A 19,568-nucleotide genomic window follows, 5' to 3' on the forward strand; every position below is an offset into this window, starting at 1 on the left:
CACTTTTCTATAGCAATCGACGGAAACGAAAGGCATTTCTTAAATATTATTAATTTTAATTGAAACAAAGAGGTAATTGTTTGTAAATATTTATAAAATGTCACGCAAGGAGGCACTGTCACAGTTTATCAATCAAATACACGGTCGTCCCGTGGCCGTAAAGCTAAACAACGGCGTGGATTACAGAGGTGCAAAATTGTTGCCGGCAGCTGCAGAAAATAATTTTAATTAATATTTGTTTTGTTTATAGGCGTTTTGGCCTGTTTGGATGGCTACATGAACATCGCGCTGGACCAGACCGAGGAGTACGTCAACGGGCAGCTGAAGAACAAATACGGCGACGCCTTCATCCGCGGCAACAACGTGCTCTACATCTCCACACAGAAACGCCGCGTGTAAAACTAATTTACTTAGATTTATTTCATAAATACACTACACTTTTTATAACTCAGCTCGTCGTGCCGTATTCTCTGGGTATGGCGCCAAAGTGTCGCAGCTGGCGCAGCGAGTAGCCGGAGCCGAGCGCCGCGATCAGCCGCTCGCCGCGACGCCCGAACTTGCGCTCGTAGGCGGGACGCCAGGCGCGGCCGAAGTGCGGATCGAAGGGTATTTCGCTGGGCTGCTGGAAGGGTGAATTGCCCAGAAAGAGGCGCTCCATATAGTCGAGGACGGCCTTCTTCTTCTGGAAGTGCGCCAGCAGCGGATTGGCCTGGTCCAGATTCTTGAAGTATTCAAAATTGACCAGATCCACATTCGAGAAGTCAAAGGTCGCCTGCACGCGGCACAGCTGCAGCTGTATCCAAAGACAAGGCCAATGTTAATGTGGTGCTTGGTGTGGACGCAGTGCGTCGGGCTAATTGCAGCCACTTACCATTAGGGCGACTGCAATTAAGACGTATTTGCACATGGCAGCTGGTTCGATTTAGCTAATTGATGTTCCCCTGCGGAGCTGGAGCACCTCACGCTTTCCCACACGGCATTCAACTGGCTTGGAATCAATTCGGCCACGGTGTGGACAATGTGCCCGCGATTTGCAATATATAATTTCCACTCTTGTCTTTTGTCGCAATCAATGCCATATTACCCAATCCGCCGCCCAGCCGAAATGTAAAAAGACAATACGGCCCACCACCTCGGCTAATTAATTGATATGCATGGCGCGTCGTTGAGGGGCGCCCCCACCCCGCCCCCTCGATCCAAGCGACGCTTGTGATAACCAGTCCAAGCGTAAAGAGCTGCTGCTGGCCCTCCAAATCAGTCCTAACTGCAGCCACGGAGCCAGTGCTGCCAGCTGCAGCTAAAAAAGTAGCTGAGTTCAATTTTTTAACGAGCTAGGTTACATTGCTGGCTACAAATTAGGAATAAATAGCTAAATGCGGTAAACTTTTTAACAGGTTCCGGCTGATCATCTCTTAAAACTAGCTCGAAAACAGCTAAATTGGCAGCACTGCACAAAACTGCATTAGATTTGTATTACACGCCACGAAGCAAGTGTTGCCAACTGCAGCTAAAAAAGTAGCTGAATACAATGTTATAAATAGCTAAAACAAGCTAGGTTAGTTTGGGTACAAATTCGGAATAGATAGCTAAATCAGTTGAACTTTTAAACTGGTTCCGGCTGACAATCTCTAATAACCAGCTCGAAAACAGCTAAATTGGCAGCACTGCACAAAACTGCATTTGTAAATAGCTAAAACAAGCTATGTTAGCTTGGGTACAAATTCGGAATAGATAGCTAAATCAGTTGAACTTTTAAACTGGTTCCGGCTGACAATCTCTAATAACCAGCTCGAAAACAGCTAAATTGGCAGCACTGCACAAAACACGGCATTTGATAAAAGCGTTCAATTTGAATTTATTATCGAATATCGTTGTTTTACGCGCTCAATAAACGGTTGCAAATAAACAAATATATAGATGAATACAATGCAGGATAATGCAGAATTGATTTGTTTAATTTGTGTGTCTTGGTAGTGTGTTGTTGCGTGTGCTTGTTGCCTGACTATTTTATTATTTATAAAATCACATTCCTATTATTTATAAATATATATATATAATGCGTTTTTCTCGTGATAATTTGCAAATTGAATTTCGCGCTTTTGAACCTAAATTTGTTTTCCACTTAATCATAAAGAATATTCAAATGTACAACAAAAGAACTGACTTGGATTAATCGGGCAATTAAAACAATGTGTGTGTGTGTGTGTGTGGGGAGGATGGGGAGATTTCATAGCGTGTTTTTAGTTGGCCCAAGACAACAATTGCTGCATAACTGGATCATCTACAAAGTGCAAACAACAAATAGGTTAAACAGTTTACAGGGTATATAATTTTCGTTCAGACTCACCATCATCCTCTGGCTTGGTTGCCGGCGCAAGGGCTGCCTTTTTCTTTTCCTTGGCCTTCTCGGGCAAATCTTCGGTTGGGGCTTCTGGCAACGTGGGCGTTGGCTCCGGTATGCCAATAATTTCCTTATCAAAGTTCTCCTGCTCGAGCTCATCGAGTTCCCGCTCGAGATCCTCATCATCGAGATCGGCGCCAAAGGCAACCGGATTCGAAATGGCATCAGAAATTTCGCGCGCCACATCCTGCTGCTCGGCAATGTCATCCATCATATCGTGCACCTTGTCCACATCCCTGCAAATCAACACAAAGAGAGACAGACAGTCAGGGATTCCTTTTGGCCAAATGCGATATACGCTATACTCACATGTTCTGGTGCGCGGATTTGAGCGCATCCGCGGCGTTCTTCATGGTGGTCAATACGGCAGTATTCGTGTTGGCGCTCTCGAGAGCCTCGCGCTGCATCTCGATCGTGGAGAGGGTGCCATCGATTTGTTGCAGCTGCTTCTCCAATCGCTTCTTCTTTTTCAGCGCCTGCAGAGCCACTGCAAAAAGTTTGCCGAAAGCACGAAATTAATTAAATGCAAATAAACGGCGAGACACACTTAAAGTAAACAAACAAAATGAATCTGAAGATGTGATGACAAATTTTGTTACGAGAATTTCTAGCCCAATACGAGTATACGAATACGAATAAACTATGAGTTTTGCAATTGAGTAAATGTTTATATTACGTTCTTATGGTTAGCATAATTATGCGTATATGTCGGGTGCGTCCATGGGGGCCAGCAGATGTTTGTATGTAGGAGCGCATAAAGAAAGGCGAAGAAATATATTGAATACTTGTTTTTACTTGAAATTCTAGCTCTAGCGTGGCAATGGATTTGTTATATATATATATTTATTTAGGCAACAAAAACAAAAGGCAACAGAAAATGAGTCATAAGTTTATCACTGATTTGCGGCGGGGTAGGAAATCCCTGATGTCTAGTTACTATCGGGGGCACCTACCTCTTTTGTTTTTGGATGCATTTTTGCGTGCTGTATTTAACTCCTCCTCAATTTTGGACTCGAGAAATTCCTGTTTTTTGATCAACATGTTCTCGGTCTCACGCAGCTTTTGTATCGCCTCGCCCGTCGTTGGGGCCACCTCCTTTTTGCCACCAAACATTTTCCCAAAGAAGCTCATCTTGTTTTTTGCCTTTTACACGAGCACACAGCACTAATTCTCTATTAAATTAAGTTTTTCCTATTGCGTTCTTCCACAGACGTTGTCTGGTGTTTTTGTCTACAGTGAGGTGTGCGTCATCGTGTTATCGAAAAAATAAAATACAACATCTGCAACCAATGGCACATATGATTAGAAACCGATAGGCAGCATGCAGCCCTGGTGGCAAGCCATTTTGTTCGCCAGCCCTGAGCCAGCTGCAAAACAGGGCTGTCCGCTTAGATGCATTAAAAACAAAACACACACAAAATATGGCAAATCGCACAGTTAAAGAGGCGAAAAACGTGCACGGCACCAATCCGCAGTATCTCATCGAGAAGATCATACGTTCACGAATCTATGATTCCAAGTACTGGAAGGAGCAATGCTTTGCACTTACCGCCGAACTGCTGGTGGATAAGGCCATGGAGCTGCGTTTCGTTGGCGGCGTCTACGGTGGCAACATCAAGCCGACCCAATTCCTGTGCCTCACACTGAAAATGCTGCAAATCCAGCCGGAGAAGGACATTGTGGTGGAGTTTATCAAGAATGAGGAGTTCAAATATGTGCGCGCTTTGGGCGCCTTCTATTTGCGTCTCACCGGCGCCGCCATCGACTGCTACAAATACCTCGAACCCCTCTACATAGACAATCGGAAGCTGCGTCGACAGAATCGCGCCGGACAGTTCGAGATCGTCTATATGGACGAGTATATAGATGAGCTGTTGCGCAATGATCGTGTGTGTGACATTATATTGCCGCGCATACAGAAGCGTTCCATACTGGAGGAGAATAACGAACTGGAGCCCAAGGTATCGGTGTTGGACGAGGATCTGGATGACGAGGTGCCTAGCGAGGATGAGGCCAAAGACTCTGAGGAGCAGGAGTCCGCTCGCCAAAAGAACACTTCCACAACTTCAGTGCGACGTCCTCGCCGCGGCCGCTCCAAATCCAAATCACGCAGTCGAGAGCGGGACAGAGATAGGCGTGGTGCACCCAGCAGCAGCAATGCGCGCTCCAGGGACTACTACGATGAACTGGAGGAATATGACCGCCAGCGCAATCGTGTGCGCAACCGGGACCCACAGAACCACAGCAACAACTACAACGACGACTACGATCGCCGGCAATCTGGACGCAATGAGAACAGGCGGGACGGAGAGCGCGACAGACGGGATAGGGATCGTGAGCGGGAACGCGAACGAGAGCGACATGGCGACAGAGAACGCGATCGGAATGGTGAACGTGAACGGAATGGTGAGCGAGAACGGAACGGAGAGCGAGAACGGAACGGAGAGCGTGAACGGGAACGCGGCAGCCGCTATGAGCATCGGGAAAGAGATTCACGCAATGAGCGCGAGCGTCGACGCTACTAAAATTTACGCTTAGTTTAATTTTTGCACACCTTTAAGTAAAAACGTAAAGCTCTTAAAATCAAATTGTTTTAGCTAAGGGTGGGGGCGTTCAGTTCAAGTGAACCAATAGTGGTTCAAAATAAAGCAAGGTAAAACGCGACAAGTGGGAACGGCGCCAAGCAGCAGCGATTTACTCAAAATGGCATGGTAAACAAAAACAGCTGTTGCTGCAGTGCAAAGCTTTGTTTTTAGAAAGTTTGTGAAGCGCTGAATGGGTTAATGTGCACAAGTGAACATAATATTATTAACTAGTATTGACTGAAGTGTAAACGCAGCAGGGCAGGAGCTTCGTTACGCTAAATTACTCACGCACTCACACACACACACACTCTGAAAGCGTTAACGTCGCAAATTCTAAAGAGCGCGAACCGTGTCAGTGGCTCACTTGAGCTCGACGCGCAGAGACTGTGAGATAAACGAATTGAATTGTTTTGTTTTAATAACAACGCAACATGATTTGCTAGTTCCTTTGTCTAAACAAATCGAGCAGCTGTTAAATCGACAACAATTTAATAATCAAAAGCGATCGCTGATGCAATAAAATGAGCACCTCAGACGCAGCGCCCCTGGTTTACGACTCTGAAGCTGACGTTGAGCATGAGGAGGCGGCGCCACGCCTACTTGATGCTGCCCGATCAGAGGCAGACGTCGAGGCACCAGCCCTGGCGGAACACAACGGCTCGGCCCTGGGCGCCAAATGGTTCATACTGGAGCCTGCTGTGTTCCTCATATTCCTGGCCCGCAGCTTGATCGGTTTGTAAACTAGATGACAATATGATTTAGTTCGTTATACTGAAACCACACTGTATGTATTGTATGTATTTTAGGGGCGGTCCTACAGAATCAAATTCTGTACCAAACCTGTGTGACGATCATGCACTACAATGAAACCGACTGCGAGCCGCTGCTGGGCAACGATCGCGGTTCGGAAGCTACAAAAGTAAGTTTAATTATACACTGAAAATTATCTTATATAGTATATGATATATAAGCCCATATTTACTAAAGCATGGCATCGTAATTAGATTTAATACAATTACAGAGAGCAAGAGAGTTGCCCGAAATGTGAGATAATTTCCATACAATTTAGCGTTAGCTAATCTTCCTTGAGGCAGTGAAATATAAGGGAATTGACCATATATCTTTGCCTAACTAAATCTTGCTTACCCATATCTTATAGCTCCCAAAAAGAAGGAGGAGGAATGGGTTAAACATAGAGTATTTATAATAATGTATTCTCTTCTTGTTATCTCAAAGGGCGTTTGTTATGCGAATTAATTATTATTCATTCAGAAATTTCCTTTGAAATTATTATTATCGCACAAGTTCATACTCCAATTTATTCATGCGGGCGATTAGCTATACGAAGCAGCATCAAGAAATCAAATCAAATTGAATTAAATCAAAACAACTATTCGACGATCTATTGTTTGAGGCGAGTCGAGAGATAAGGCTCGGACATCTGTAGACACATTGGAATCTAGCACAGCGCTATTGTCCCAGTTCTTATCGGGGCAAGAAAACATTTGAGAATGCGTGACTAATTGTTAAGCTTATCGGGGAAAATTATCGATCAAGGGATATTTCGGCATAGTACAGCCATGTCTAATGGAACGCAATGAATCATCTAAGTTGCATGCCAAAACAGTTGTTCTCTAATTGTTTTTCTTTTGCAGCGGCTGGAGATTACAGTTCAGGGATATTCGGCGGATATAACAATGGCCATATCGCTCTTGGAGAGCATAATACCCGCCTTCGTCAGCCTCTTCATTGGACCCTGGTCGGACAAATTTGGACGACGGCCCATCCTGCTGACCGTCTTCACAGGTTGCTGCTGAAAATTAACATGCCAAATTTGTGTGTTTTTCTATTAATCATTCCTTCAACTTTCTAGGCTACGTGGCCGGCGCAACGATATTGATTGGCATCGGTGAGGTGACCGCGTTCCGGAACATCAGTCCCTGGTGGTACCTGCTGCCTTCGGTGCCGTCGGTTCTAAGCGGCGGCACTTGCGCTCTAATCACCGGCATTTATTGCTACATCTCCGATGTGGCCAAGGAGCGCAAGCGTGCTTTGCGGTGAGTCGAAATTCCTCCCCCGTCGCAACTGCATTCTAATCCGCGTGGCATATTTTTAGCATGGTGCTAAATGAGGCGTCGCTGTGCACCGGCATGATGGTTGGCAATGTGGCCAGCGGCTACATATATGCGGCTACAGATGCGGTCACACTCTTTGCCATTGCCGCCTGCCTTATGTTTCTGGCCGTGCTCTATGTGTACTTCTTTGTGCCGGAGAGCTTGCCCGACGAGGATATGCATCGGGGCTCGCGTGTGCGCGAATTCTTTCGCTTCGGCCTGGTCAAGGATCTCGTGCGCACCTGCTTCCTGCCACGGGCCAACTACGATCGGGCTATCATTTGGCTGACCATGGTGGCGCTCACCATAACCATCTTCAACATGGAGGGCGAGAACACGGTCAATGTGCTGTACATGCGCGAACAGTTCGACTGGACCATCAAGGACATCAGCCAGTTCAATGCGGCGCGCATTGTTATCCAAATAGTTGGCAGCGTCGCTGGCATGATTGTGCTGCGCCGCGTGCTGAAGGTGTCCATCATCAGCATGGCGCTGCTCGCCCTGGCCGCCTGTGTGCTGGAGAGCACGGTGCGCGCCACAGCGCACTATTGGTGGGAAATGTATTTGGGCATGACCCTGGGCATGATGCGCGGCGTCCTGGGCCCCATGTGCCGTGCCATATTATCTCATGTGGCGCCGGCAACGGATGTGGGTGAGTAGCTATCAGAGCCCTGCATCAAACTCGGCTACTCAATCGAACGAACCTCGACGTGTTCGAGTCAGCAACATGTTCGAGTTCGAACACAACCGAAATAATCTTGACTCACGCGATCAAGCAATGCTCTAATGACTAATGATTATCTTTGTCATCCACTAATAGGCAAAATCTTTGCTCTGACCACATCAATGGAAATGGTTTCACCGCTCGGTGCTGCGCCGATTTATACAGCTGTTTACAAGGCGACCGTGGCCTACTATCCGGGCGCATTCAACTTCATAAGCGCAGGTCTATTCTTTCTGTGTTACATTCTGATGGCGTAAGTGGACTACATGAGATACATATATTATCAATGCTTTCAATTCAAATATATCTGTCTTTCGTGCAGCATCATCTTTGGCATACAGAAGTCGATGGGCAGTGCCAGCGCCTATAAGGTCATAGGCAGCTAACCATCTCGTCTCTGCTTGGCTTAGTTCAATTAAAACTTGCTATTTGTGATGATGCCTAGACAGTTTTTTGTACAGTATATAGGATCAGTTTTTATATCAGTGTGTAAAGTATTAGCATGATATTTATCTTTTTGTTCGAAACCTAATTGTAATTGTAATTGTACATTGTTTTTCACTCAATTTGTAATTGCCCATCGGAACTGACAATGTAAATACATAATTATAGTTTTTATAAACTGAACATATATACAAATGATGCATAATATTATAGAGAATGACACCAATAAAATTGTATAGAGCAACTAAAATTAAAAAGAATGTAATTTTGATTTATTTGTATGGTAAAACGCTTATCAAGACTGCAAACTGATTTAGTATATAATAATAATAATAAATCTGGTTTGACCGAACACCTGGTCGCACAAATGCCCATTATATAACTCGTAATAGCACAGACGTTTTAAATTAAACATTTAAAATGTAGCCCGCAATTTCTATATGAAAATATTAAACGACTTGCAATATTTTCAGTAGAACGGGCAATAAATTTAAAATTGAAGTATTTCATAACATTTGAACCAAAGCCTGGCTCACAAAGAATTAGTTCCAAATGTGAACCAAATAGTTCTTTTTTTTTTAGTTTGCAGCCCTGGCAGTTAAACACACAATTCAAATGAGCTGTCGATATAAATAATGTAAATGTGCTCATAAACCATCAAAATGAAGTTCACCGCGTAACTAAAGGCATCTGTTTGTATTATTTGTTTGTTTTTAGAAATTCAAACTACTCGTTAAGTTTATTTCTTATTAGAGAAACGGCGCTTTGGGCAACCACATCACACGGATAAATACATTTAGTCATAAATATTAGGCTAATGGGACATACACTACATAGGCGGATCAGATCGGAACGGTTGTGTCTTATTTTAGCACCTTGGCGTAGTACTCTTGATGCATAAACTTAATGCGTAGCACACAGCTGCAGAAATGTTGTCAACAATTAGCATAAAAAGCACAGAAATCGGCACAGAATCGGCGCAACTTACCCGATAAATATGAACGACATGAAATACAGGCCCGCGCTCACAAAGTTGAAGAGACCCGGATAATAACCCAGCGAGCACTTGTAGATTAGCGTGTAGAGCGGTGCGGCCACTGGAAGAGCAAATTAATTAACAATCATTAAAAGCTGGACGAAGCGAAAGAGATGGAGGAGGGGGAAAGGGGATTATGCTGTAGGCCTTACCGAAAGGTGCAAACGATTGCAAAACATTTTTAATTGAGAAAATTTTTCCTGCAAAACAAAAAGAAAGCAAGGCAATTAATTAACGGAAACCACACAATCATTCAAATTAATAGAAAACTCACCCAAATCTGAGGCAGGTACTATATTTGAGACAATGGTGCGGCACATGGGGCCGCCAATGGACCGAAAGACGCCCAAAACGACGGACAGATACATGTGCCAGGGCTGCGTCGAAAAGCCCCTGGCCATATTCTTGAGTATTTCCGAGGCGAACGCGAGCATCGCCAGTGTGACCACAGACAGGCGAAAAATCTGCAAAAATAAATAAAACCTAAGATCATCCCGCTTATACTCAATAGAGTATAGCCCACCTTGCGCAGTATCAGAAATCCGATGAGTGCACCCACCATGGGCACCAGGTGGCTCACCGTCTCGTAGAATGTGTAATCTCGCACGGACCAGTGGAACTTTTCGCGCACAAACAAATACATGACCGTCATGACGCCGTCTGAAAAGAGAATGGAGTGCTTTAGTCAAGTGTGACCGACTTGTCGCTACGCTGTAACCAGTTTCCCATTGCTGTGCTTCGTCTGGACTCATTTTCATGCTTGAAAAATTAAATTCATGTAAGCTACTTTCTACTTCCCGTCTGTATATACAACAGCAATATACCCTGTTTTTTGCACTTGAGTCCTGTTCAACTTACCAAAGACAAAGATGGAGAGGCACATGGCCAATGTGACTAGCCAAATAATTGCGCGCGCATGATTTTCGCGTGGCTTGGTGCAGGTGTTAACCATCTCTCGGATGTGTGAAAAGCTGAAGAGGCCAGCTCTTTTGGCATCCGGCTGCTGCTGCTTGGCCTGGGCTTGCGCTCTGGCCTTCACCTTGGGCGGCAGCTGTTCCACATATTTCGCCAGCAGATCCTCATCGAATGTCATGTTGGGCGTGGCCGGCGTGGGCAGCTGATGGATTTGTTGCTTCTGTTCCGACTCGTAATCGGGATTCATCAAGATGGGCGGACAGTCAATGGACATGCATTCCGGCTGCAGATCAGAAGCCGTAATGGGCATATCCTTCTCGCCACTGGCTGCGGCTGCGGCAGCCTCTTTGGCCTCCTGCGCCTGCCGTATGTGCAGGCTCTCCGGCACAAAGAATATGACAAAGAGTGTGCCCAATGTGGTTATGCAACCCGAGATGCCAATGGTCGTGGCCGCATTCGTTGCCGCATAAACGAAACTGGACAACAGCGAGCCGCTTGTGAGTCCAATGAAGAACAGCGACTCCATGAAGATCATGCTGAGATAAAAAACTTTGGATTAGCTTGGGCCTAGTCGAAGACTAGAGCTTATAATAGAGCTCAGCAGCTGTCGCTTCATATGCCTTAAAAGTCATTCATTCAAACGAAGTTCGAGCTACTCATGCAACATGTTCGAGGTCAAACAGCTCTGTCGAGTCGAACGATTCGAACGGCTCGAGCTAAATGTTCGAGGGGGCTCTGACTTATAACCTACCGATAAGGCCGCGTCTTGGTATCCGTTATGTCCGAGATGAAGCACAGGGCCGCCACGGAGAAGACACAATTGCCGCCTAGCAGAGAATGCGGCACCGCGGCCGCAATATACCACCAGGGATTGATCACATAATAGCTGGACAGCTCGCAAATGGCAGATGTGACCAGAAACGAGGCGGCAAAACCTAAACAGGCTATTCAATTACACTGCACATAGTATATATATATATAATTGGTACATACCTATCATCGATACGATGAGCAACGGCTTGCGTCCATAATGATCCGACCAGGAGCCAATAAACAGGCCGCAAAAAGCGGGAACAATGCTCTCCAGCAGCGTGCGCGATAGAAATAGATTTGCCACATATGGCTGCAGTTCCGTTTCAATTGCCTGTAAAATAATACGATATAGTACCTAATATACTTAAAGACAGTGTTGCCAAAAAAAAGTAGCTGAAAATAGCTAAATTAGCTTGCTGAGCACAAACTATAGCTGAATTCATTTTAAAACATGCAAAAACTAGCTGAATTAGCTTGCTGAGTAAGAATGATAGCTGAATGATTGTTAAATCAAGCTAAACATAGCTGAATAAGCTTGCTGAGCACAAATTGTAGCCGAATTAGCTTGCTGAACACAAAGTATAGCTGTTAAAACAAGCTAAGCATAGCTGAATAAGCTGAATGCAATCTTAAATCTGTCTAAAACTAGCTGAATTAGCTTGCTGAATGCAAATTGTAGCTGAATTCAATGTGAAATCTAGCCGAAAATAGCTGAATTAGCTTGCTGAGCACAAATTGTAGCAGAATGCAAGCTAAGTTAACTTGCAGATATAATTTGTGGCTAAAAATAGTCAAATGAACCTGTTAAACAAAAGTTGGCAATAAATATTGAATTGCCCAATTATAGCTAAATCAGTTTAAATTTTTTAACTACTTTTCGGCTAGTAATTAGATGAATTGGCAACGCGATATATAGATTAGAGTATTTGGATATGCGAACCTTTATCTCGGCGCTGGCATTTTTATCGTCCAGCAATTTGCAGTCGCTGACATTGTAGCGAAAGATCACCGTGCAGGTCTGGTAGATAATCTGGTTCCTCAAGATGGTATCTGTTGGAATAGCAGCACTGGGAAATAGCTGATGCATATAGACAATGCTAATTCGAGGCACTTACTGGACAACGTGAGCGAAAATAACAGCATAAACACAACCGGTTCGATGTAGAACATATGAAAGATGCGATGCCATTGGAAACTTCTGAGACGCTTCAGTGTCAGGATATGCGAGACTTTTTCGACCATTTTTATAATTTCTAATTGTCAGTCGCAAGTCGAATCAAAATACTTGTTTTATATTGTTTTGCTTGAAGTGCAGGTTCAACGGATTTCAGACCTCAGTTAATTCCGTTCGCGCAGTTACATTATATGTTTATTAATTAGATGCTGGCAAACTTTAAACAATGGCTAAAAACTTAACACAATGAGCACGTCACAGTTCAATTTAAATTACGTATACGCTATATATATATATATATATATAGATTTATACACTCTCATGTCGGGCTGGATGCTTTGCTGTTGAATTTGAAGCCCGACGCTTTTTGCAATTCTATTATTTACAATTGGAGTTGGATTCTCGAAATGAGCGTCTAGCGTTAAGTCCGAGCGTTTATATATGCGGCGACAAAGGCACACACAAAAAAAAAAAGAAAAGCAAGGAAAACCCAGATGAAATAAAACTAAAAAACCATTCAAACTATTCCACAACACTTGTTCATCAAAAATCCAATGTTCTAGTCGTAGTTCTTTCGATATATGCACATACTATTATATATGTATGTATGTATGTACTTTGTCGATGTCTGTTGTTGCTCAGAAAAAATTCCGTTCCCGACTATTGAGTTTTAGTTGCGGGTCTGGCTTGTGTTAGACCCCGAACAGCAGCTTGATACGGCGGCGACAACGTTTCCGATTCGTTTAAATTCGATTTCACTGCGCTGACGGCTTAAATAAGTTTTTTTTTTTTTGTTTTTTTTCTGTGTGGCCGAGCTGTAGCTGGTCTAGGCCCAGAAACTCTCCTGAGCCTCAGTTGTTGTTTTTTTTTGCCAGTTCGTGCAGTTCGCAAAGCCAAGTTCGCAAAGCCAAGGCCCGAAGGAGAGTTCCATCGCAAAACAAAACTTTAACAACGACTAATGCTAAAAACAACTGCTTTTAACAATCTCTCTCTCTCTCTCTCTCTCTCTATATATATATATGTGTATAAATAATGCCCAATCATGCCCCAAAACAGGCCGTGCCGCATGCGTGCTAGGGGTAGAATCTAGATAATTAATCAAATGTCGAACTGTACACACACTCGTATTATTCTCTTAAATCAAGGGTGTACAAAAAATGTGGCGTCTAATTTAAAATTAGCAAATGAAATTAGCGCTCGATTTAACATGGAGTTAACACCACTCCATTTTGCTGGGAAGTTTATTTATTTGCCTTTATTATAATTATATTTATTTGTTTATTTATTTGTGCATTGGAAGAGTTTGTCAAGTGACTGCGCACACGCCGTTGCCGTTGCCGTTGCCTGGAAATTAACAGAGGAGCAGTCCGTCCGTCCGAGCGTGCTGTTATATTAACCCATATTTGCAATCCAATCGGAAATTGTTTTGAGAATATTTAGAATTTTTAAATTATTGCAAAATGTGTGCAAATAGAAAGCGCAATTACACATGCTATTTGCCTGTGTGTGCGCTTTTTTATGGTTCCAAATGTTGGTCAATAAAAAAGCCCCCTTTGAGTACACATCTAGACTTCACACATTGGTTGGTGTTTTTTTTATAATGTGCAAATACGTAAATAGATATTTGTATATGGCATATTAGCCAATTTGTATAATTGATGTGCGAATTTGCCGAATGACTGGCGAATTATCTTCTTTCTTTCTTTTTTTTTTCGTTTAATATCAGCTTTGTGGTTAAGATATCACCTGAAAATGGGCTCGTAGTGTGCGGGATGCGAGGCTTTCTTGCGCCAGACCACGCTGAAAGAAATAAACAAGAAAGATTATTTAGCATACCAATATTTGCATAAATCTATTAACAAATTGACCACGCACAGCAGCAAAATGATCGCGAGTCCAAATAAATTGGCGCTGATCAGATTAAAGAAACCCGGCGCACTGCTCAATGTGAGCGTGTAAAATATTATATACAGTGTGGAGGAGGCGAACGGGGAGAGGGTCTGCAGCACGCTGAGCATCGCAAAGACTTTGCCTAAAGTGAGAAAGAAAAGATACAAATGTAGCTCAAAGATGCATTTCAAACGAACGAAAATAACGATACATTTTGGAGGAACGAAAGATAAGATACAAAAGTAGCGCACAGATAGATTTTAAATTATTGAAAGAAAAGATACAAATATATCTCAAAGATAGATTTTAAATGAACTAAAGAAAAGATACAAATGTATCTTAAAGATAGATTTTTAATGAACGAAGGCAAAGATACAAATATAGCTCAAAGATACATTGCAATTGAATGAAAGCAAAGATACATTTCGAACGCACGAAAGAAAAGATACTAATGTAGCTTAAAGATAGATTTTAAATAAACGAAAGAAAAGATACAAATGAAGCTTAAAGATAAATTTCAAACGAACGAAAGTAAAGATACATTTTGGAGGAACGAAAGAAAAGATACAAATGTAGCGCAAAGATAGATTTTAAGTGAATGTAAGAAAAGATACAAATGTATCTCAAAAAGAAATGATACATTTTTGAGGAACGAAAGATAAGATACAAATGTATCTCAAAGTTAGATTTTTAATGAACGAATACAAAGATACAAATGTAGCTCAAAGATAGATTTTAAATGAACGAAAGAAAATATACAAATGTAGCTCAAAGATACATTGCAAATGAATGAAAGCAAAGATACATTTCGAGCGCACGAAAGAAAAGATACAAATATAGCTCAAAGATAGATTTTAAGCGAGCGAAAAAATAGATACAAATGTTGCTCAAAGATACCGTTCAAGGGAACGAAAGATAAGATACATTTCCAACGAACGATATAAAATCAGAGATACATTTCAAGCGAACAAAAGAAACGATGCAGATTCAATCGATCGAGTGATGAGCTACAAATGTACCTCAAAGATTAATTTTAATAGATTTACGCACCGCGCTCCTCGCCCGGCAACAGGTTCGTTATCATGGTGCGACACATGGGATTCACCAGCGATTTGAATATGCCCAAGCCAATGGCCAGATAGATTTGCCAGTCGACGAAGGCAAACGCTTTCATCAGACTGCTCGCGGCATGACTCAGCAGCGAGATGAGGGCCAGCCACAGAATAGCCGACTTGCTGCACTGCAATGGCAACAACAAATATTATCTTAAGATAAATATAGTATATATTTTATATCATTTGTAAATCCCACCTGGCGCAGCGACCATAGAAACAATATGCCGCCGGAACCGGCCACGGCTGGCACCAGAATGCTAACCGACTCGTAGCTGGTGAACTCGCGCACGGTCCAATGGAACTTGGCACGCATAAACATATAGAACACCGAGTTGCTGCCATCTGAAATGGAATTAATCAGAGTTTCTTATACTAGAGCCCATTTGGAGAGGGAAGGACCCGAAAATTCAAGGCTCGAGCCGAGTTCGCTTCAAACGCGACTCCTTCGTTTGTGTTCGAGCTCAAACATGTTGCATACTTGAGTAGCTCGAACTTCGTTTGAATGAATGTCGTCGGGCCAGATGAATCCTTTATTCACTCACCAGATACAAATGCCGTCAGCAGCAATACGCACATGAGCAGCACCAGTATGGAGCGATCCTTGTATTCGCGTGTTCTCGCACTGCTCCGCCACAAATCCAGCAGCACAAATCCCTCAGACAGCTGCCGCTGAGTTAGACTCTCGGGCAGCAGGACGGCCATCACGAACAGGGCAAATAATATTGAGCAGGCCGATATGACAAAGATGATGTAAGCATTGGTCGCCTCGTAAACGTAGCCAGAGGCAAAGCTGCCCAAAAGCAGGCCCACATAGATGCACAGCTCGTAGGCGATCATTCTGTTTGGCGGAGCAAACAGATTTATACGTATATAGGGTATATGGGTAAAGGGCTTATCACCTGTAGGATCTCATTTTGCCCGTGGAGACGTCACCTATAAAGCAAACCGCGGCCACGGAGTAGGTCACGCTGCTGCCCAGCAGCGAGAGTGGAATTATGGTAATCACATAGAACCAGGGACTGACCAGGCCATTGAGCTGCATGGCCAGATAGGCAATGCAAGCTGAAAGTATGTACTGCAGCGCATAGCCTGGAAAGAAGATTGAAAATAATTAATAACAAGGGGTTAATAAGGTTAATCTAAGCGACTCTGTTCGACTAGAAGATACCCTAACTTTGGTCTTTCCAGCTTTTATAATCTGCAAGTCGCTGCGAATCGATATTTATCGATTTTAGATTAACAAACAGACGGACTCACCCAAATAGGAAGCCAGCAACAGGGGCTTGCGTCCATAGCGATCCGCCAGGGCGCCCACGAACAAGCCACAAAAGGCTGGAACAATGCACTCGACGATCTTGATGGTAAGGAATACGCGCGCCGCATATGGCTGAACCTCGGCTTCGATTCGTTTGGTCTCATTGGTGGCGTTTTTGGTGCCCAGCAGGCTGCAAGCTGCTTCCGGGTAACCAAATCCCGCCGTGCAGCTTTGATAGATGATTTGAGATTTCAAAATGGTTGCTGAAATATGCAAAGAAAATACTTTAACATGCTTGACCGTGACATCTTTCGCAACCTACATGAGAAATTGTATGCGAAGAGCAGTATCAAAATCAGCGGCTCCAAGAGAAAAGTTCTGGGCTGAGCACGAGGATTGGCAGCTAGTTCGATTGGCTCCGCGTTCTGCTGATTGCCCATTGCTGGTACTATGGAGTCGTCGTGGGTGTCGAGGCTTGCCTCGCTGCTGCTGGGACTGCTGAGACCCGTTTGCGGGTCATGGCTGTGCCGACTGGATTTGGCGACGAGCTTCTCGTGTGCGTGCGGTGCCTCGTCCATAATAAGTTTGCAACTGAGACATGCTGCCAATTGTCGCCCGTTCAGATTGAGTTGAAAGTGGCATAGCTTGCAGATAAAATATCGCCATTTGTATGCATGTATGCGTGGGGGTTTCCATTAGGACTACAACAAAGCTTGCGAGTATATAAACACAAGCACAATAATATTGCTGTTTGATCCAATTAATGAGTCAGCGACCAAGCTCGTGTTTTACTTATAGAACGTGCCTTATCTTAGCTCAAGTTACTTGATTTCAATGCTTTTAACTAACATTTTTCATTCTGTTAAGTTCACTATTTGAAGTTGTTGAAATAATTAATCAATATGAGCAGCGATCAGATTTTAGCTGGCTATAATGTTATCCGAGAAGAACTGTTAACTCATATTTTGAATTGATTCCGTTAATTTGTATTCAAGGCAAATTTAATACTTTTTAGTGCCTGCGCGATTAAATACCAAATTCGATAAATATGCAAGTTATCGATTTTGAATCGGGTTAATCGTAGAGGAACTACCTTCTGGACTGTCAACAAATGGAAGACAAGAGGGAACTGCGATCCTTGCTTTTGGCAACCAAAACAGGAAAACAGCTTTCGGAATATCATATTAAATTGCTGCAAAAGCAAAATATCAGCACAGCTGAAGAATTTATAGATGCAGACAATGTGCACGCGATCTTGGCGCTTGGCAGCGATACAACTGAGGAAATTAAGCGGGAACTGTTGAACTTATATGTGGGCAGGATTAAGTTCAAAACACTCTACCAATCGCAGCCCATAAACTACTCAACTGGCATAGAAGAGTGTGTAAAAGCAGTTGGATTTCTTAAATTGTCAGTTAACCACGAATTTACTTACAGCTTGGACAAATTGCTGGAATCCATTGGACAACCCTTTCGTCCTGGCCGCGTCTGGGAGCTCATTGGCGATAATGATGTGGGCAAAACCGAATTGTTACACACGCTAGCAGCAAATTTCGTTTGTAAATATGGAGAGCAGCATCAGGTGTTGTTTGTGGACACCAATTTGGACTTTGATAGCGAACGCTTGGAGGAGATTTTGTTGGAAAGGCAACAACTGAATGAAGCAGCTATAGACAGTTGTTTGGAAGCAGTTAATGTTTTGCAAGCAACCACAGCTGAATCTTTCATTGCAGCACTGGCAGCTCTACTCGAGAAGCTAGCCAGTCCCAATGCCAAATTCGAGACCGTCTCGCGCATAAAAGTGGTCCTCATTGATTCCCTAACAGCGTGTTACATCTTATATCGCAGCAGTTGTGGACGTAACCAAGGACGTAGATTTCTAACAGAGCTGGCGATGATTATTCGGAAACTGGCTGCACAGCATGGAATAGCTTTTATCATAGGCAACATGACGTTCTCCCCGGATGATGAGCGTAAGTATTCGCTTAGGCAAGACTATTTTAATGTTTAAATATATGTACAGCTGGTATGTTATTATTCGCAGCCAACGACTTGGGCGAGGATGAGGATGTAGACAACGAAGGGGGATTGACCCAAGAAAGCGCAGAAACGCAAGAGGACTGCACCTTCTTAGGGGAATATTGGTGCTCGGTGTGCACGCTGACTTTGGTCCTGGAGCTGCCGGAGGAGTCCCACAGCGACGGCGACGGGTTGCGGCTGCTCAAGGTGCTTAATAATAACTTCGGCATTAGCGACGGCAGCTGCTTGCTGCGCATCACAGACGCCGGCGTCATTTGAGCTTAGTTGGGCGGACGACGTGGTCCAGTGGCCAAATGTTGTTGCTGGTAAGATTTCATCACGCGTTTGCCAGGTTCTATGCCGTCGCTCAGACCGGGCCGCTTGCGTTTATTGGCGGCATTCATTTTGTTGCCACTTGATGATTGCGGTGTAAATGTAGGCGCTACCGTCTCCACTTTTGCCTCATTACCAGCTATTTCTTCGACACTCAAATCCGAGTCGTGCGCATATTGGCAGCTGGTGCCAAAGCGGCAGCGTCCTTTTCTATAATTCCAGCATATTTTGCGCCCATTCTTGAGCTGTAAATGTGCATCGTTGTTCACCATTTTGACGTGCCGCTCCAAGGAAGCCGTTTTATGCAACTCCGCCTCCAGAAATGGATTGCTAAATACATCGCCTGTCCGTTTTGCTGCCGCATTGTCCAGCGCGGCGCTCGCACTTGGCAACTTTGCGAGTTTCTGTGCAGGAGGCGGGCTGCAATTAATCGCCTTATAAATATATGTTAACATTTGATAGATTCTTTAATTACCTTTCTGACTTGTTTGTTTGTTCTTTTTCGGACTCGTTGCTGCTACTTTCCGCATCAGATTCAGATGAATCGCTATAATCAGCGACAAGCGACATTGTTTACGTTTTTATCAACAATAATCAGTGTGACCGCAGTACTCGGATGGTAAAAAGTAAAATACCGAAAGAAGAATATACTAAACTGCTGTACAGCACTGTTCGATATTTAAAATTGTTTTTAGATGTTTTTAAATAAATTAAGTTAATATAATAAACTTTTTAAACATATAGTTTACA

The 19,568-nt window shown here is 43.5% G+C and overlaps 9 protein-coding genes across 10 annotated transcripts; 4 read left to right on the forward strand and 5 right to left on the reverse strand.

Moving 5' to 3' along the window:
* The first annotated feature begins 8 nt into the window (after positions 1-8).
* On the forward strand, positions 9-451 carry LOC135435682 (U6 snRNA-associated Sm-like protein LSm6). Its single transcript, XM_064692846.1, has 2 exons — positions 9-188; positions 251-451. Exons 1-2 carry the CDS (start codon positions 98-100, stop codon positions 397-399), a joined length of 240 nt encoding a protein of 79 aa, XP_064548916.1. The 5' UTR covers positions 9-97; the 3' UTR covers positions 400-451.
* On the reverse strand, positions 426-1,230 carry LOC135435681 (uncharacterized). Its single transcript, XM_064692845.1, has 2 exons — positions 872-1,230; positions 426-793 (listed from the first exon to the last, which is right to left on the reverse strand). Exons 1-2 carry the CDS (start codon positions 905-907, stop codon positions 449-451), a joined length of 381 nt encoding a protein of 126 aa, XP_064548915.1. The 5' UTR covers positions 908-1,230; the 3' UTR covers positions 426-448.
* Positions 1,231-1,922: 692 nt separating this feature from the next.
* On the reverse strand, positions 1,923-3,653 carry shrb (charged multivesicular body protein shrub). The gene is made up of 4 exons (XM_064692844.1): positions 3,355-3,653; positions 2,711-2,888; positions 2,348-2,637; positions 1,923-2,281 (listed from the first exon to the last, which is right to left on the reverse strand). Exons 1-4 carry the CDS (start codon positions 3,530-3,532, stop codon positions 2,241-2,243), a joined length of 687 nt encoding a protein of 228 aa, XP_064548914.1. The 5' UTR covers positions 3,533-3,653; the 3' UTR covers positions 1,923-2,240.
* A 108-nt stretch (positions 3,654-3,761) lies between these two features.
* Positions 3,762-4,941, forward strand: Prp38 (pre-mRNA processing factor 38). Its single transcript, XM_064692843.1, has one exon. It carries the CDS (start codon positions 3,823-3,825, stop codon positions 4,924-4,926), a length of 1,104 nt encoding a protein of 367 aa, XP_064548913.1. The 5' UTR covers positions 3,762-3,822; the 3' UTR covers positions 4,927-4,941.
* Positions 4,942-5,148: 207 nt separating this feature from the next.
* On the forward strand, positions 5,149-8,421 carry LOC135435678 (probable peptidoglycan muropeptide transporter SLC46). The gene is made up of 7 exons (XM_064692842.1): positions 5,149-5,718; positions 5,793-5,905; positions 6,642-6,792; positions 6,860-7,043; positions 7,103-7,752; positions 7,921-8,077; positions 8,147-8,421. Exons 1-7 carry the CDS (start codon positions 5,508-5,510, stop codon positions 8,208-8,210), a joined length of 1,530 nt encoding a protein of 509 aa, XP_064548912.1. The 5' UTR covers positions 5,149-5,507; the 3' UTR covers positions 8,211-8,421.
* Positions 8,422-8,961: 540 nt separating this feature from the next.
* Positions 8,962-12,621, reverse strand: LOC135435677 (probable peptidoglycan muropeptide transporter SLC46). 2 transcript variants are annotated; one of them, XM_064692840.1, is made up of 10 exons: positions 12,148-12,621; positions 11,973-12,082; positions 11,213-11,363; positions 10,971-11,163; positions 10,163-10,755; positions 9,828-9,964; positions 9,579-9,768; positions 9,457-9,504; positions 9,257-9,365; positions 8,962-9,189 (listed from the first exon to the last, which is right to left on the reverse strand). In XM_064692840.1, exons 1-10 carry the CDS (start codon positions 12,272-12,274, stop codon positions 9,132-9,134), a joined length of 1,716 nt encoding a protein of 571 aa, XP_064548910.1. In that variant the 5' UTR covers positions 12,275-12,621; the 3' UTR covers positions 8,962-9,131. The 2 variants fall into 2 exon arrangements, with proteins under 2 accessions (XP_064548910.1, XP_064548911.1); XM_064692841.1 differs by having other exon boundaries at positions 10,971-11,154; positions 12,148-12,620.
* Positions 12,622-13,873: 1,252 nt separating this feature from the next.
* On the reverse strand, positions 13,874-17,277 carry LOC135435688 (probable peptidoglycan muropeptide transporter SLC46). The gene is made up of 8 exons (XM_064692851.1): positions 16,789-17,277; positions 16,469-16,729; positions 16,111-16,300; positions 15,754-16,049; positions 15,408-15,553; positions 15,147-15,336; positions 14,082-14,238; positions 13,874-14,006 (listed from the first exon to the last, which is right to left on the reverse strand). Exons 1-8 carry the CDS (start codon positions 17,042-17,044, stop codon positions 13,949-13,951), a joined length of 1,554 nt encoding a protein of 517 aa, XP_064548921.1. The 5' UTR covers positions 17,045-17,277; the 3' UTR covers positions 13,874-13,948.
* A 277-nt stretch (positions 17,278-17,554) lies between these two features.
* On the forward strand, positions 17,555-19,546 carry Rad51D (Rad51 recombinase D). The gene is made up of 4 exons (XM_064692838.1): positions 17,555-17,846; positions 17,904-18,439; positions 18,511-18,811; positions 19,352-19,546. Exons 1-3 carry the CDS (start codon positions 17,578-17,580, stop codon positions 18,762-18,764), a joined length of 1,059 nt encoding a protein of 352 aa, XP_064548908.1. The 5' UTR covers positions 17,555-17,577; the 3' UTR covers positions 18,765-18,811; positions 19,352-19,546.
* Positions 18,432-19,428, reverse strand: LOC135435675 (uncharacterized). Its single transcript, XM_064692839.1, has 2 exons — positions 19,294-19,428; positions 18,432-19,238 (listed from the first exon to the last, which is right to left on the reverse strand). Exons 1-2 carry the CDS (start codon positions 19,386-19,388, stop codon positions 18,767-18,769), a joined length of 567 nt encoding a protein of 188 aa, XP_064548909.1. The 5' UTR covers positions 19,389-19,428; the 3' UTR covers positions 18,432-18,766.
* Positions 19,547-19,568: the final 22 nt, after the last annotated feature.

The sequence above is a fragment of the Drosophila montana genome, unplaced genomic scaffold (genome assembly GCF_035044405.1).
Source record: "Drosophila montana isolate Dmon_TW-CO22-7 unplaced genomic scaffold, ASM3504440v1 contig_3657_1, whole genome shotgun sequence".
NCBI classification, from domain to species: domain Eukaryota; kingdom Metazoa; phylum Arthropoda; class Insecta; order Diptera; family Drosophilidae; genus Drosophila; species Drosophila montana.

What these genes read in the sequence shown, in the direction of transcription:
- LOC135435682 (XM_064692846.1), top strand. Translation starts at nt 98, where the DNA reads ATGTCACGCAAGGAGGCACTGTCACAGTTTATCAATCAAATACACGGT. An exon ending in CAACGGCGTGGATTACAGAG is followed by an intron (nt 189 to 250) that starts GTGCAAAATTGT and finishes TTTTGTTTATAG; the next exon opens with GCGTTTTGGCCTGTTTGGAT.
- LOC135435681 (XM_064692845.1), bottom strand. Translation starts at nt 907, where the DNA reads ATGTGCAAATACGTCTTAATTGCAGTCGCCCTAATG. An exon ending in TAATTGCAGTCGCCCTAATG is followed by an intron (nt 794 to 871) that starts GTAAGTGGCTGC and finishes CTTTGGATACAG; the next exon opens with CTGCAGCTGTGCCGCGTGCA.
- shrb (XM_064692844.1), bottom strand. Translation starts at nt 3,532, where the DNA reads ATGAGCTTCTTTGGGAAAATGTTTGGTGGCAAAAAGGAGGTGGCCCCA. An exon ending in TGCATCCAAAAACAAAAGAG is followed by an intron (nt 2,889 to 3,354) that starts GTAGGTGCCCCC and finishes AACTTTTTGCAG; the next exon opens with TGGCTCTGCAGGCGCTGAAA. An exon ending in AACCAAGCCAGAGGATGATG is followed by an intron (nt 2,282 to 2,347) that starts GTGAGTCTGAAC and finishes TGCACTTTGTAG; the next exon opens with ATGATCCAGTTATGCAGCAA.
- Prp38 (XM_064692843.1), top strand. Translation starts at nt 3,823, where the DNA reads ATGGCAAATCGCACAGTTAAAGAGGCGAAAAACGTGCACGGCACCAAT.
- LOC135435678 (XM_064692842.1), top strand. Translation starts at nt 5,508, where the DNA reads ATGAGCACCTCAGACGCAGCGCCCCTGGTTTACGACTCTGAAGCTGAC. An exon ending in GAGCGCAAGCGTGCTTTGCG is followed by an intron (nt 7,044 to 7,102) that starts GTGAGTCGAAAT and finishes GCATATTTTTAG; the next exon opens with CATGGTGCTAAATGAGGCGT. An exon ending in GGCGCCGGCAACGGATGTGG is followed by an intron (nt 7,753 to 7,920) that starts GTGAGTAGCTAT and finishes ATCCACTAATAG; the next exon opens with GCAAAATCTTTGCTCTGACC.
- LOC135435677 (XM_064692840.1), bottom strand. Translation starts at nt 12,274, where the DNA reads ATGGTCGAAAAAGTCTCGCATATCCTGACACTGAAGCGTCTCAGAAGT. An exon ending in ATGCCAGCGCCGAGATAAAG is followed by an intron (nt 11,364 to 11,972) that starts GTTCGCATATCC and finishes ATTATTTTACAG; the next exon opens with GCAATTGAAACGGAACTGCA. An exon ending in AGTACCTGCCTCAGATTTGG is followed by an intron (nt 9,505 to 9,578) that starts GTGAGTTTTCTA and finishes TTTGTTTTGCAG; the next exon opens with GAAAAATTTTCTCAATTAAA.
- LOC135435688 (XM_064692851.1), bottom strand. Translation starts at nt 17,044, where the DNA reads ATGGACGAGGCACCGCACGCACACGAGAAGCTCGTCGCCAAATCCAGT. An exon ending in GCTGACGGCATTTGTATCTG is followed by an intron (nt 15,554 to 15,753) that starts GTGAGTGAATAA and finishes ATTCCATTTCAG; the next exon opens with ATGGCAGCAACTCGGTGTTC. An exon ending in TTCTATGGTCGCTGCGCCAG is followed by an intron (nt 15,337 to 15,407) that starts GTGGGATTTACA and finishes TTGCCATTGCAG; the next exon opens with TGCAGCAAGTCGGCTATTCT.
- Rad51D (XM_064692838.1), top strand. Translation starts at nt 17,578, where the DNA reads ATGGAAGACAAGAGGGAACTGCGATCCTTGCTTTTGGCAACCAAAACA. An exon ending in TACTCAACTGGCATAGAAGA is followed by an intron (nt 17,847 to 17,903) that starts GTGTGTAAAAGC and finishes ATTTACTTACAG; the next exon opens with CTTGGACAAATTGCTGGAAT. An exon ending in GTTCTCCCCGGATGATGAGC is followed by an intron (nt 18,440 to 18,510) that starts GTAAGTATTCGC and finishes TATTATTCGCAG; the next exon opens with CCAACGACTTGGGCGAGGAT.
- LOC135435675 (XM_064692839.1), bottom strand. Translation starts at nt 19,388, where the DNA reads ATGTCGCTTGTCGCTGATTATAGCGATTCATCTGAATCTGATGCGGAA. An exon ending in CAAACAAACAAGTCAGAAAG is followed by an intron (nt 19,239 to 19,293) that starts GTAATTAAAGAA and finishes GATTAATTGCAG; the next exon opens with CCCGCCTCCTGCACAGAAAC.